This window comes from Chiloscyllium plagiosum, chromosome 1 (assembly GCF_004010195.1).
Source record: "Chiloscyllium plagiosum isolate BGI_BamShark_2017 chromosome 1, ASM401019v2, whole genome shotgun sequence".
In the NCBI taxonomy this organism is placed as follows: domain Eukaryota; kingdom Metazoa; phylum Chordata; class Chondrichthyes; order Orectolobiformes; family Hemiscylliidae; genus Chiloscyllium; species Chiloscyllium plagiosum.
Window position 1 is genome coordinate 111,047,505 of NC_057710.1, and position 16,375 is coordinate 111,063,879.

The following is a 16,375-nucleotide window of genomic DNA, read 5'->3' on the forward strand; positions in this document are numbered from 1 at the left end:
AATATGGGATGGCATTTTTACAGGGGGCAGGGTGGGAGGAGGTGTAGTCTAGGTAGCTGTGGGAGTCGGTCAGTTTATAGTAAATGTCCGTGTTGATTTGGTCGCCCGAGATAGAAATGGAGAGGTCTAGGAAGGGGAGGGAGGAGTCTGAGACGATCCAGGTGAATTTGAGGTCGGGGTGGTATGTGTTAGTAAAGTGAATGAACTGTTCAACCTCCTCGTGGGAGCACGAGGCAGCACCGATACAGTCATCGATGTAGCGGAGGAAAAGGTGGGGGGTGGTGCCAGTGTAGCTGCAGAAGATGGACTGTTCCACATATCCTACGAAGAAGTCGGCATAGCTGGGGCTCATGCGGATGCCCATGGCTACTCCTTTGGTTTGGAGGAAGTGGGAGGATTGGAAAGAGAAGTTGTTCAGGGTGAGGACCAGTTCAGTCAGTTGAAGGAGGGTGTCAGTGGAAGGGTACTGGTTGGTACGGCGGGAAAGGAAGAAGCGGAGGGCTTTGAGTCCTTCGTGATGGACCCAGAGGAAACCCAAGCAGACACAGAAAGAATGTGTAAACTCCACACAGACAATTGCCTGAGGCTGGAATCGCACCCAGGTCCATGGTGCTGTGAGGCAGCAGTGCTAACCACTGAGCCACAGTGTCACCTGGAGTGAAGGCCTTGATTGTAACAGGGACAGGTATCATAAACCAGGGGCAGAGTTTCAGGCAAGAAACCCAGAGATACAGAGGTTGAATCTTACAGGTCACCCACAGGCGGGAAAACATGCGGGTAGACCTGTAAGCTTAGGGCCTACCCACTCTGTCTCAACTTTACGGTTGTCCAGGGAGGCACTGGATGGATCACCTATCTAACTGTGAGCAAATACCACCCAACTAAGGGCCACGTGCCATCACTGCTCCAACTTAACCAGCAGTGGAAGAGGCATGTACTCAACATGTATTCTGGCAGGTTAAACCCTGCAGCCCACTGGTCATTAAAGGATGGGGGAAGGTTTCCCAACTCCTCAATGGCAATCAGAAGCCTTACACCAAAATGTGCCATTCATATCTGCTCTATACAAAATGACCCTTCCCCATTCTCTTCAGTGGGGCCTATTGACCTCAGACTTAGCTGAATGTCTGGGTCCATTGTTGTATGCTGCACTATATAGCTCTGAAAGGTTAAAAACTTGATTGATTTCAGTAAATATCATCACTGCATGATGTAATGGGGTTTTGGTCAAAGTAAAGAAGTCTGGAGAAGAGAGAGCTGAGGCTAGTGTGCTTCTTTTAACAATCTCTGTGGTAATGCAAGTCATGTTCATGGAATCTGCAATGAGTTGCAACAACGTAGGAAACTTCATACTGTTTACTGAACAGGACCCTTCAAATTAGACACAACATGGTAAGCAGAGGTGTGACAACAGACAGCAACAGTATGGTGTACCCCTGCCACAACATAGTAGTAGTGATAACCAGCATCACTCCCTCTAAATAGAAAAGAAGATGTTGGTGACTCAGAGGACTTTAAGAGAAAGAGACTGTACTGAACAATGGTGACAGTGAACCCTGCAAACCTTACAGCAACACTGAGCAGAAAATAATCCTTCAAAGAATGATATAGAATGTATTAATGACATGACAGACGGTGAGTATAAACTGAATGAATCTGTACACCAAGGGAGAGGTATAGGCTGTCATGCTATTGTATAGGTTCCATGCCAGACAGGCAGTATACATTTAGGATAGTTACATGACATCATGACATGTGATGTTCTCCTACAAGACTATGTACCTCACCTTTAGTCACTCTCCTAGTGCCATGGAATTAGCTGTGTGTGCATAATGTTCAGTGACATCATGACCTCAGAACCCAGACAATATAGAAGTCTGTGATATTGCAGCAATGTAAATAGTTACTGCTGTTAATAGCCTTCAAAATATCCATCTCAACATACATTGACAAGCTAATATACACAGCAGCACTTAGACCATATCATACAAGCAGTGGTGATTGACTTAAGAAACCATCTCATGGTAGCAGTAAGGGATTTGGGATGCTAATGGTCACAGATATTTAGTACTAAAGTCTGCAAAGGTGATAAAAACAGTGACAATTGTGAAGATTTGCTTTTGTTAAAAGGTCATTCTTCATCACTAACCTGAGTTTAGAGCTAAAGTTACAACTACAACCAAGACTAAAGTGCTACAGTCTGAAGGAAAAATCATTTGTAAGTACCCTCTCCTCTCAAGTAGCAGGCCACAGCTGATCTGATTTAACAAATGGGAATTTTAAAAGATGAATGAAAGCCTTAACTGCTCCAATCTACTCAAATGTTTTTGAGAACAAAATCCAGGGAAAGAATGAGGAAAGAAGAAATAATTGCTATACCAAAAGGGATTAAGCGTGCAAAAAACATCAGTCAATGTTGTTCCTTGGAAAAGGTTAGAAACAATCAAAGTAAAATGTGCACTTTCATTACTCTTTTTTGACATGAACACCACCTACAGACACACGCCTACTACATTTAAAGGAGCAAACTTTAAAACTGATCAGAGAGAAAGAGAAATGAAACAGCACAATAAAAAGCACAAAGAAAACAAAAAAAAAACAAATATTGTAATACAATATTTATCCTAGCATTTTAAAGAGCACAGAAAAGATAGAAAGCAAACAACCGAGCATGGTTTGCCACTCCATTTAAATTCTGTCTGAGCTTTAGTTACAGAAATTAATTAATTAATTAATTAATTCATCTTGACTTGCTTCCTCAACAAATAGCTTACAAAGAAAGTCAGACAGTTAAACTCATTAATATGTTTGGAACTGATTTATTAGGAAGAGTCTAATCCTTCAGTATTTCAAATGATGACCACAAAGATCTCCTGACAACATTTTCCAGATTTTAGGACACCAGCTCAAAATTCAAGTGAATTGCTGATTTTGAGTTCACCTCATACTGACAACAGCCAGCTGAAACAATTGTCAATTTATGGGCCTGTATTGATGTAATAGTAAGGAATCTGATTTCCTTAGTAAGGAATTAAAGTTAACTTAGCTAAACCTCTTATGGAACTGGTCACTGTCTCAACATTCAGAAAATCCTTCAGAAAACACTTCCAAATAAACTCAAAGAATATATCTCGATGCACTGCTCGACATGACGCAAGCTCAAGGCAATTGCAGTTGGTAAGCAAAATCTTCAAGTGCTCGACTCTGCAATAATTACTGCAGCCATTAAAAGTTTCAATTAAACATCCAAATCTTGTATGAGATTTGGCTTGTCTCATCCACCAAGCCAGCTCCTATTTTATGTGACACAGAAAGATAAGTTCTACAGTGGCACACTGGGCTAAAAATCCAATTGTCCAGAGAAACTCAAAATGCAACATAATGCTCCTCTGAAGTATGTGAAGAACAGCTAACTAAGATACAATTTCAAGGATATTTCTGAAGTTCCGTTGATGGTAAGGAAACATGTCCACAAGCTCCGTGAGGTACCTGTAATATCACAGCTCCCAGAACCTGAAGAGACAGGACATATGGTAAACTAAGCACACCGCATTGCTGTCATTTCAAAACTTTAAAACTTAATCTCCATCCATGTAACGTATCCCAGAAAAAGGTGTGGCATAAATGCCAAGACTGATACTCACGCAAATATGAATATCATTCTTTTAAGCAGCTTATAAGAGATATACAGTCATGTCCCTGTTATCTGGAAGTCTTATGCAGCCAACAATCAATGGGAGTAGATTTCCTCGATCTGGGGACTGATTGTTTGGTCACTTCTCTCTCTCTCTCTCTCTCTTTCTTTCTCTTTCTTCTTTTGGTCAAACCTCACTGAAGGCACTTATAAGCATTCATGTAACCGGCACCACCTAACCCCTGTCTGTGTAAGATACCTGTACTTAGGAAACAGGCACAATGTGATGCAGTCTACAATTGATTAACAACCTTGGGCCTTGCATTGGCATTATCTCGCTTTATTTCATTATGGCTCATCATGGTAGTCACCTGAAACCTTTTACATTTTGATACATTGTCAATAATCCAGCAGCATGCGCGGATTTTGTATTAGCATGATCCTTGAAGTTACACACTTGTCAGTTGCAACACCAAACATTCCAACAACATCACAAAGTCTATTCAACAACCTGAACAATTAAGAGGACCTCCAATCCAAATCCAAGATTTCTTCTGAGCCATTGTGCAAGAACACCATTGATACTTCCCATGTCCAATGGCGCATTTACATTCTTGATGATTCCAGCAAATTGACCTTTTGTGTGACAAACCAATGGTACCACCAATGTCATTGCATTGAGTATAGGAGTTGGGATGTCATGTTGCAACTGTACAGGACATTGGTCTGGTCACTTTTGGAACACTGCATTCAGTTCAGTTTTCCTATTACAGGAAGGATATTGTTAAGCCTGAAAGAGTTCAGAAAAGATTTACAAGGATGATTCCAGGGTTTGAGAGCTTGAACTATAGGAGGGGCTGAATAGACTGAAGCTTTTTCCCCTGGAGTGTCGGAGCTTTACAGAGGTTAATAAAACATGAGAGGCTTGGATAGGATGAATATGCAAGGTCTTTTTCCCAGGGTAGGGGAGTCCAAAATTAGAGACCATAGATTTAAGGTGAGAGGAGGAAGATTTAAAAGGGACCTGAGGGGTAACTTTTTCAGACAGAAAACAGTGCATATACAGAATGAGCTACCAGAGAAAGTAGTGGAGGCTGGTACAATTACAACATTTAAAAGGCATCTGAATAGGTATTTGAATAGGTTTAGAGGGATTAGATGGTTTAGAAGGATATGGGCCAAATTTGGCAAATGGGATTAGATTAATTTAGGATATCTGATCGGCATGGACAAGTTGGACTGAAAGGTCTGACTCTGTGCTGTATAACTCTATAACCGCTGACATGTTTAGCATATTCAGCATGTTTGATATTACTCAACAAATTATATCTAACAACAGCCCACATTACATGAGATATATGCAGGAAATGGGCTGTTCAAGATATTACCTCTTCCTCACACTATCTTCAAATTAACGGCTTCAGAGAATGCACTGCTCACACAGTAAAATCGGTGATAGCTAAATCCAAGATTTTTGGATAGCTTTTTCAAAGTTTGTCAGTGGGATGTGGGCTTTGCTGGCAAGGCCAGCATCTGTTACCCATCCCTAGCTGCCCTCCTAATGATTGACTCTTTGTTGGTCTCTGCAATGGTCTGAAGAGCTAATCATATTGCTATGGGTGTGGAGTCATATGTAGATGGCTGGAATTTTGGACAATCACTTAACCAATTTATATCAGCCTGTAACCTTGCTGTGTTATCTTCACAATATCCATTCCTACCTTCTTTGTGCTATATGCAAATTTAGCTCCAGGCCTTGATCACCTAATCTGTTTTTATTAATAGAAATTGTAAAAAATTTGAGGGCCCAGTACAGACACTTGCAGCAAGTCTCTCAACAGCCCATCTTCTGTCCATTCTCATACTTTACCCCCAATACTATTTACTTTCTATTCAAATAATAAGCTTTCGTATGAAACCTTGTTAAAAGCTTTCTAGAAATCCAAGTACAACACAACAATGAATTCTCCTTTATCCAAGTACCCGTTCCTTGACAGAACCATGGGTCCTACAGATTACTTTGAAATTTTCAAAGTGCACAGCTATAATGTCCTTAATGATTGATTTAAGCATTTTCCTCAGCCCATATTTTCCTATAACCTCTCTCCCTTCTTGAATAAAGGAGTTATATTTACTACTTTCCAACTGAATGAAACCTTATCAACATCTAATGAATTTTCAAAAAATCAATATCAAAGCATCAACGACTTCATTAGCACCTCTTTTAAGCCCTAGGATCCAGAGAATTGTCAGCTCCCCGCTCTATGTGATTGCTTCATACTGCACATAATTCCTCTCTCTTCTTTCAACCTCGTGATTTATAGGTATTATTCTTTTAATAATAGTTAAGATGGAAGAAAAAATATTTACTCATTATATCTGTCATTTATTGATTATCTTCGATAAACTCCAAGTTCTCACGCTGTAGATAAACAAAAATGACTATTCTTTTTTACATTTTTTAGAAATATAGAACATAGGAGGAGGAGAAGGCCATTCATCCCAGATTTTCACAGAACTTGTTATTGTTTTCACATTTCCAGCTAGCTGCCTCTCTTATTTATTTATCCTGTTTCACCTTTTAGTTACTCCCTGTCATTCTTTGACCAGTCATCTGACATAGAGTCATAGAGATGTACAGCACGGAAACAGACCCTTCGGTCCAACTCGTCCATGCCAACCAGATATCCCAATCCAATCTACTCCCACCTGCCAGCACCCGGCCCATATCCCTCCAAACCCTTCCTATTCATGTATCCATCCAAATGCCTCTTCAATATTGCAATTGTACCAGCCTCCTCCACTTCCTCTGGCAGCTCATTCCATACACGTACCACCCTCTGAGTGAAAAAGTTGCCCCTTAGGTCTCTTTTATATCTTTCCCCTCTCACCCTAAACCTATGCCCTCTAGTTCTGGACTCCCCAACGCCAGGGAAGAGACTTTGTCTATTTACCCTACCCATGCCCCTCATCATTTGTAAATCTCTATAAGGTCACCCCTCAGCCTCCGACGCTCCAGGGAAACAGCCCCAGCCTGTTCAGCCTCTCCCTATAGCTCAAATCCTCCAACACTGGCAATATCCTTGTAAATCTTTTCTGAACCCTTTCAGGTTTCACAACAGCTTTCCGATAGGAAGGAAACTAGAATTGTATGCAATGTTCTAAAAGTGGCCTAACCAATGTCCTGTACAGCCACAACATGACCTCCCAACTCCTGTACTCAATACTCTGACCATTAAAGGAAAGCATACCAAACACCTTCTTCACTATCCTATCGACCTGCAACTCCACTTGCAAGGAGCTATGAACCTGCACTCCAAGGTCTCTTTGTTCAGCAACACTCCCTAGGACCTCACCATTAAGTGTATAAGGCCTGCTAAGATTTGCTTTCCCAAAATGCAGCACCTCGCGTTTATATAAATTAAACTCTATCTGCCACTTCTCAGCCCATTGGCCCATCTGGTCCAGATCCTGTTGTAATCTGAGGTAACCTTCTTTGCTGTCCACTACACCTCCAATTTTGGTGTCATCTGCAAACTTACTAACTGTACCTCTTATGCTCACATCCAAATCATTTATGTAAATGATGAAAAGTAATTGGCCCAGCGCCAATACTTGTGGCACTCCACTGGTCACAGGCCTCCAGTCTGAGAAACAACCCTCCACCACCACTCTGTCTTCTATCTGTATCCAAATGGCTAGTTCTCCCTGTATTCCATGAGATCTAATCTTGCTCACCAGTCTCCCGTGGGGAACCTTGTTGAACGCCTTACTGAAGTCCATATAGATCACATCTACTGCTCTGCCCTCAACAATCCTCTTTGTTACTTCTTCAAAAACTCAATCAGGTTTGTGAGACATGATTTCCCAGCACAAAGCCACGTTGACTATCCCTAATCAGATCTTGCCTTTCCAAATACATGTACATCCTGTCCCTCAGGATTCCCTCCAACAAATTGCCCACCACTGACGTCAGGCTTACTGGGCTATAGTTCCCTGGCTTGTCATTACCACCTTACTTAAACAGTGACACCATGTTAGACAACCTTCAGTCTTCCGGCACTTCACCTGTGATTATCGATGATACAAATATCTCAGCAAGAGGCCCAGCAATCACTTCCCTGGCCTCCCACAGAGGTCCAGGGTACACCTGATCAGGTCCTGGAGATTTATCCACTTTTATGCATTTCAAGACATCCAGCACTTCCTCCTCTGTAATATGGACATTTTGCAAGATGTAACCATCTATTTCCTTACATTCTATATTTTCCAAGTCCTTTTCCACAGTAAATACTGATGCAAAATACTCGTTTAGTATCTGCCCCATCTCCTGCACCTCCACATAAAGGCCACCTTGCTGATCTTTGAGGGTCCCTAATCTCTCCCTGGTTCCCCTTTTGTCCTTAATGTATTTGTAAAAACCCTTTGGATTCTCCTTAATTCTATTTGCAAAAGCTATCTCATGTCCCCTTTTTGCCCTCCTGATTTCTCTCTTAAGTATACTCCTACTGCCTTTATACTCTTCTGAGGACTCACTCAATCTATCCTGTCTATACCTGACATATGCTTCCTTCTTTTTCTTAACCAAACCCTCAATTTATTTAGTCCCTATATCTACCAGCCTCTCCTTTCACCCTGACAGGAACATACTTTCTCTGGATTCTTGTTATCTCATTTCTGAAGGCTTCCCATTTTCCAGCCGTCTCTTTACCTGCGAACATCTGCCCCCAATCAGCTTTAGAAAGTTCTTGCCTAATACCGTCAAAATTGTCCTTTCTCCAATTTAGAACTTCAACTTTTAGATCTGGTCTATCCTTTTCCATCACTATTTTAAAACTAATAGAATTATGGTTGCTGGCCCCAAAGTGCTTCCCCACTGAAACCTCAGTCACCTGCCCAGCCTTACTTCCCAAGAGTAGGTCAAGTTTTGCACCTTCTCTAGTAGGTACATCCACATACTGAACCAAAAGTTTTCTTGTACAGACTTAACATCTAAACCCTTAACACTATGACAGTCCCAGTCTATGTTTGGAAAGTTAAAACCCCCTACCATAACCACCCTATTATTCTTACAGATAGCTGAGATCTCCTTATAAGTTTGTTTCTCAATTTCCCTCTGACTATTAGGGGGTCTATAATGCAATCCCAATAAGGTGATCATCCCTTTCTTATTTCTCAGTTCCACTCAAATACCTTCCCTGGATGTATTTCCGGAAATATCCTCCCTCAACACAGCTGTAATGCTATCCCTTAGCAAAAATGCCACTCCCCCTCCTCTCTTGCCTCCCTTTCTATCCTTCCTGTAGCATTTGTATCCTGGAACATTCAGCTGCCAGTCCTGCCCATCCCTGAGCCATGTTTTCGTAATTGCTATGATATCCCAGTCCCATGTTCCTAACCATGCCCGGAGTTCATCTGCCTTCCCTGTTAGGCCTCTTGCATTGAAATAAATCCCTGCCTGCCCTGACTGTTTGACTCACTTTTGTTCTCAACTGTACCAGTCTCAGATTGATCTCTTTCCTCACTATCTCCCTGGGTCCCACCCCCTCACCTTACTAGTTTAAATACTCCCGAGCTGCTCTAGCAAATTCCCTGTCAGTATATTGGTCCCCTTCCAATTTTGGTGCAATCCATCCTTCTTCTACAGGTCACTTCTACCACAAAACAGCTTCCAATAATTCAAAAATGTGAATTCTTCTCCCATACACCAGCTCCTCAGCCATGCATTCATCTGCTCTACCCTCCTATTTCTGCCCTCACTAGCTGGTAGCACCGGGAGTAATCCAGATATTACTACTTTCAAGGACCTCCTTTTTAAATTCCTGCCTAACTCTCTGTAATGTCCCTTCAGAATCTCAACCTTTTCCCTTCCTATGTCGTTGGTTCCAATGTGGACAATCACCTCTTGCTGGCCCCTCTCCCCCGTGAGAACATTCTGCACCCTCTCTGAGACATCATTGATCCTGGCACCAGGGAAGCAACACATCATTCTGATTTTTCGCTGCTGGCCACAGAAACGCCTGTCTGTACCTCGGACTAGAGAGTCCCCTAACACAATTGATCGTTTGGAACCCGACGTACCCCTCATTACATTAGACCCAGTCTCAATACCAGAAACTTGGCTATCCATGCTACATTCCCCTGAGAATCCATCACCCCCAACATTTTCCAAAACAGCATACTTGGTTGAAATGGGGATAGCCACAGAAGACTCCTGCACTACCTACCTACCTCTCTACCTTTCCTGGAGTTAATCTATGTGACTGGATCTGAGACTTTCCCTCCTTCCTATAACTGCCATCCATCACATCCCCTTGCTTTTGTAAATTCCTCATTGCCTCTAACTGTCGCTCCAACCGATCGATTCAATCTGATAAGATGCACAATCAATGGCATTTATTTCAGATGTAATCCTTAGTAACCCATAAACTCTCCCTAAACTCCCACATCTGATAAGGAGAGCATATCACTGTACTAAAGGCCATTTTTGCTTCTTTCAATCTGCAGACCCAGAAAATAGCACTGTCTAATTCCTCTATAAAACACTGCTCCAAGTTAAATTAATACTAATGGCTTATATTTTAAGTCTAATCAAGAGACAATAAAACATATAATCAAGAAAGAACCCACTCTATTCACTACTGCAGACTTATTTTAAGGCCGTGCTTAAAATCCACTTATCTGCTTCTGTGCTGTGACCTCTCCCAAACAGGTTCCTCCAAGATCAGTTGTGAATTTCACTGTTTGTTAATTTTCCCAGACGCACTCCGATGTCCAGTGATACATGAATTCAAACAGCAAAGGCAGCAACTGCTAACTCGGTCAGTTAGCAAAGTGGGTTTCTATCTCTCTCTCTCCTGCACTGACCTCACCATGTGCTTCTTTTGTCTGTTTCTCTCTTAAATCTGCTGTTGGTTTGACTTTTTTTTTTCTTTGTGAAATTATATGGTTTGTCCTTATGTCTGATGCTTTCCCTAACCTTTTTAGCTGACCATGGATCATCGAACTTCCCCTTGGAATATTTCCTTTATAATAGGAATATACCTATTCCGAGCATTTTGAAATATCCCTCTCAAAGACTACCACAGCCTCTGTTCTAATCCACTTAATAGCCTTGTATCCCAGTTCACTTTGGCTACCTCAGCTTTCATACCCACACTGCTGCCCTGTTTTGATTTAAAATTTAAATTTCACACCCACTCCTTTCCCTTCAAATTTAATGCAAAATTCAATCATATTATGATAGCTATTACCTAGAGGTGCCTTTCCTCTAAGGCCATTAATTAATCATACAACATACCTCATACTAACTCTCCTGTTCTCTGGTCAGTTCTAGAACATGCTGTTCTAAGTAAGTACCTTGTTTGAATTCTATGAACTCTCCTTCAAGGCCACCAGTGTTGATCTGATCTTTCCAGTTGATATCAATATTTAAATCACCCATAATTATTGCTTTCCCTTTATTACAAGTCCCCAGTATTTCTTCTGGAATATTTCTTCTTACATCAAGGCTACTGTTTGGTCAGCCGATTGTTCTATACCATCAGTGACTTCTTGCCCCTACTAGTCCTCATCTTCCCCCAAGCAATTCCATGTCCTGATCTCCCTAAGTAAGGTCATGTCTAACTACTGAATCAATTCCATCTTTCATTGGAAGTTCTACCCCTTTGCCCGAGCTTCCTATTCTTCTTGAATATTATTTATATCTCAATATTCAAAACCCAACCTTGTTATTATGTGGCCAAGTCTCTGTAATGGCTGTCAGATCATATTTATTAATTTCAATTTATTTACTGTGCTGTGAGTGCTCTATGTTTTCAGGTACAGAGATGTTAATGTTTTTTTTATTACCTTTGTCACATCTAGTCTTGAGTGCTGTTAAGTATTGTTGTGTCTGTCCCTTCCTGCCATTCTTTGACCTTTATTTTCACATTAGGTTTTTGCTCCCTTGCCTCACTTCCATCTCTGGATTTGTCACATTCACCCAAACTTGTTTCCTCATGACTGTTGTTTAGTTTAAATCCCTCTACCTTGCTAGCTATGCAGACCATGAGAACAGCAGTCCCAGTATGGTTGGAGTGCAGACTATCCTAGCAGTACAGATCTCACTTTCTCCATGCTGGTGGTAGTACCCCATAAACTGGATCCCACTTTACCTACATCACTCTTTGAGGCACACATTCACTTCTTTAATCTAATTCATTTTAAGCCAATTTACACATGGCTTAGGTACCAATTTCAGGATTATTACCTTTGAGGTTCTATTTTACAATTTAACTCTTAACATCTCACACTACCTCAGCAAATCCTCTTTCTTAGTTTGTCAACACTGCTGTGGACCATGGTTTGGATACACCCACTGCAGATTCCTTTCTTGCCCAGTGCAGATATCCAAAGCCCCAGCACCGTTCAGGCAACGCAAATATCGGGATTCTCACTTTTTACTGAGGAGAACAGTGTCAAACCACTCAAAATATTGTTCTCTACTACCATTATATTCTTTCTCACTCCACCCTCTTGAATTACTTTGCCATGGTCATCAACTCTCAGCTTGTTTGGATGAAACTGAGAGCTGCAAAAAAAACTTAAATATGTTTGGACATTTGCAGAAGCTGAGATTCCTGCTTTCCTGCCTTCTGTGTCCCCTTATCTGCCTCACTCGTAGTCACACCCCTCTGTTCCCGCTCTTCGAACAAATCAGAAGGCCCTTTCCTTAGGAATGTGACTGCCTGCTAGAACACAAGTGTCCAGGTAACTTTCCCCTTTTTCCCTCTGAGCCACAATGTATGCAGCTCAGCCTCCAGCTCAATAACTCTGAAAGCAGTTTCACTCAGAGTATGCCAGTTTCAGTAATTTTTCAAAATGCTCACTCAAAAATTGAGGAATTGAAGCCAAACTCCTGAGGCGCCCAAGATTTTCTCAATGAAATTCCCTTGCCCCCATTCAATCTCGTTGCTATTCAGTTTGGGTAAAGAGGAAATGCTAGCTGTGAAGATCAATAAAACAGTCACTTGTTTGACGTATCAGGTAAGCATCTAACACTGTAGGTGGCACCTATGCTAGCCTGCTGTGAGGCAGGACCATGATTATAATTGATAGTTTAAACCTTATATGTTAGATGGCCCGGCTTCCATGCAGATCCAGAGCCAGCAAGACACTTGCAACTGGTCGCTGTAAGGTTGCTGTCTACTAAATGACTGATGACATAATGATAACTGTAGCCCATTCAGTTCCGTGTCAGACTGGTTTTCTTCATCTTACACTTTGAAGACCTGTGACAACTGCTTCAAAAATACATCTTCGACTTGAAGATAAACATCTAGCTGAAAACCTACTTCAAAAGTTGCTCATCTGCATGCACATTGACGTCTGCTTTCAATGGTTAGATGTAACACCGTAAAAATATAACCCTGCTTGGAACTTACACCCAAAACAGGAAAACCTGGAGATAATCGCCTCCCATCAAGTCAGGCTGGGAAGGAGTGGTGGATTCTGGGAAAATAGTGGGGCATATCATTGGGCTCCCACCTCAACGGGGTACTTCAGCAAAGAGGTTTCCCACTGGCAAGACGAGATGTCAGGCTGAAGAGGGGTAGGCAGGCGAGTGAAACAATTGAAGGCCCCGCAGTGGAGTCTTCTCAGGTCACCAGTATTTTGCCTACACCGGAGCGGGCCCTCGTCTCTGCAGGGTAGCTGCTAGTGGGGTGACCTCCCCCAGGTCACCTGGGAATATCTTTGGAGCAGAAAGCACCAGCCACCAAAACTGCAGTAAAATTCAACCCAACAAAGCCACAGAAGCACAGTGAATATTATGAGCTGTGACCCTGAATATTGGCATATCCTGACTTTCTGGTCGCGAGCTGGGAAGACTGTTCCCGGGATGAAGAAAACCCATTTATGTCCAGGTAATGTGACAATGGAGAGCAGTAGAGTACAGATCCCTCTGGTACGTCTAGTACTTTAAGACTTTGAGCAAAAGATACTCACAAATTTTTGATGTCAACAGCTCCTCGGAAAGCCTTCCTTGGAATAGCATGAATGTGGTTTTCGCTCAAATCACTGTAGGAAAATAATAAAGAAACTGAATTAGCATGGGGGACAAATAGAGGAGAAAATCATGTACAATGGGCAATGACTAGAATGCCTATTTACTTTTTTCCTGTCACTTCCATTGTCACCACATCATCACCTGCATGTCTCTTTGGTTTTATCAAACTTTCATATATCTCCTGAGACACATTATAATGCTTCACATTAATAAGCACAAACAGCAGACCAGACTGTCAAATAAAGAGATAGAGGTAACATAGTATTTAACTTTGTTGCTATTTGCAGAATAAAGAGAAAACAGATTTAATTTAGTGGGCATTTACTTTGGCTTATTTGCATTCTGCAGTTACTCAGAAAACTGCAGCTTCTGCAATAATCAAAGTGAAAACTACAAAGTTGGTTGATGTGCGCTTTTGGCGTGATGAATGTGCAGAAGAGGATGGGACCTGTTTTCTCTGATTCAATTTTCAAGCACTTTAAGTAATATGTGAAATGCAATGTGACTGTAAAAGTCTTGACAATAAATTGTGCATTTGCAAATGAAATAAAACCAAGTCATGCTCACGTTAAAAATGATTAACCCTTTCTGAACCAAAACAAAACTCCAAGATTTATGGCATCCTGCAGTTTAATTTTATTTGCATCACTCCCCCTGCAAGGATACTTCATTCAATCAGAACTATTGCACATAAAGAACTGTTTATTAAATTATTTACAATGTCAATTTGATAACACATTTAGGCTACTTTCTGAAGTTAAATCATTGGGTAGATTGGGGGTCTGTATCTCACTCACTCCCTTCACATACTGGGAGATGAGATTCCACCACTATAATTTTCCATCCATTTAATTTAATAGTGAATGACAACACATTATATCTAGTTTGCTACAGGCAGTCATCCAATCTTTTGTTGGCCTTTCTTCATTTATGATTATTGGTATGGATTGTTGACAAGCTAGTCCACAATGACAACAATTAAAGTTGCAAGAGCAAATTACTGCAGATGTTGCAATCTGTACTGAAAACAAAAGAGAGCAAGGTAACATTTTGAGTCCATATGACTCTTCATTATAGCAGGTGAAGCTCTGATGAAGAGTTATCTAGACTCAAAACATTAGCTTACTTTCTCATTCCGGATGCTACCTGACTTGCTGTGATTTCCAGCATCTTTTGTTTCCATTACAATTAAAGTTGTATTTAAAACTGTTTTCCCATGACAACAATACAAATACTTCCAGCAGACTTGACCAGGTAGCAGTTAGAAGTAAGATAATTAGCCATCTTGATAGTCCTGCCCAGCCCAGGCATGCTCAGGTCAATACTTAGTACTGCACTGACTGAGACTGGTTAATTCAGAGCATGTCAGGAATTGATCGCAGGATAGCCATTAAGGGATTAAGCACTGGGGATTAAGCCATTAAAGTTCAGGTGGCAGTTCTGAAGTAAAATCTTAAACCCTCAGATTTTAGCTTTTCCATGACAAAGTTTAATGGAGAAGGTCACATTTGATTCATGGTGTTTCTATCAGATTGACTGGCTGTTTGGAGTAACATGAATCAAGCACATGGACATCTGTATCTGACAAACTAGTGTGCACTACCACTCAGCAAAAACTCTGCAACAGTAACCAATTGAAGCAACTTTAGGACTTTGATTAAAGCAAATGACAGATATTCCACAGTTGTATAGAATAAACCATCCAAAATAGATTTGAATGGACTATCCTCTATTGACTGGTGAAAAGAGATGAACAATACTTTTGTGGGTACAGTATACTTTTATTTATGTGCCATTTGCTTATAGCCACCTAAACATATTATTTTTTACACTGAGCTGCACAACAGGATGACAAGGATTCAATGATACTGTAAATATTGGTCTCATTAAGGTGTGGAAAGCTCACGATTCCCCAGTCATGTGAACCAGCGTAGAGCTGGCTCTCATATCTCAATGTTAACAAGCGCCAGGAACGTGACTCCAATGCAGAGTGGAGCTTTCTTGTTGGAATTCAGACTCTAGTATCAGGGTCTTGGCATTGTCCTTCTGAATGACAGACCTGATGGAATGGCAGCAACTCAATCCCACCCTTGCTCAGCTTGAGTCCAGCTGCGTTATTCACCGTGCAATGGTTTTTTTCTATTGGATTGCCCATTAATTCATGGGTATCTAGAGAGGAGTAATGTCTGGTTATTCTGACACCCTCTATTGTTTCCTATTCATGCAGAGAGGAATCCAGGAGCGTTTGATCTCTGGCTCAGTTTCAGAATGGTACAGTACTTTATGCCAAATTAATGTCAAATGGAAAAAATAAAGTTGTCTTCAGTTCCATGCATGTAATTCTCTATTCATTAAACAAACACTACTGTTATTATCTAATATCCTGAATGAAGGCCATTTTAGTGCCAGTAAACATAACTGTTGTGTTATTGTTTACTGTAATAATATACCTTTTCATTTAGTGTGATACAAAAGTGCAAAATACAATTAAGTGAGAGACAGCTTCAGATGAGTTAGAATGAGATACACTCATATTCAGTAAAGCAAATCTCACACCGGAGAAAAGTGCTAGGCCTGCCTTTCCTTTGAGAAGCTTACTCTATCATGAAATGTAAAGTTATTAAGTTAGGTAACAAGAAAACTACTAATGCTGGAAATCTTAATACAAATTTCATGTGTGGAAAATGCATAGA

At 41.0% G+C, this 16,375-nt stretch overlaps 1 protein-coding gene across 1 annotated transcript in view; it reads right to left on the reverse strand.

Annotated features, from left to right (window-relative positions):
- Positions 1 to 16,375, reverse strand: part of slit2 (slit homolog 2 (Drosophila)) — a 457,736-nt gene that overhangs the window by 194,341 nt on the left and 247,020 nt on the right. The window contains exon 5 of the mRNA XM_043700598.1: positions 13,622 to 13,693. Within this exon, the coding sequence (XP_043556533.1) occupies positions 13,622 to 13,693 (72 nt within the window). The remainder of the gene's footprint in view (positions 1 to 13,621; positions 13,694 to 16,375) is intronic.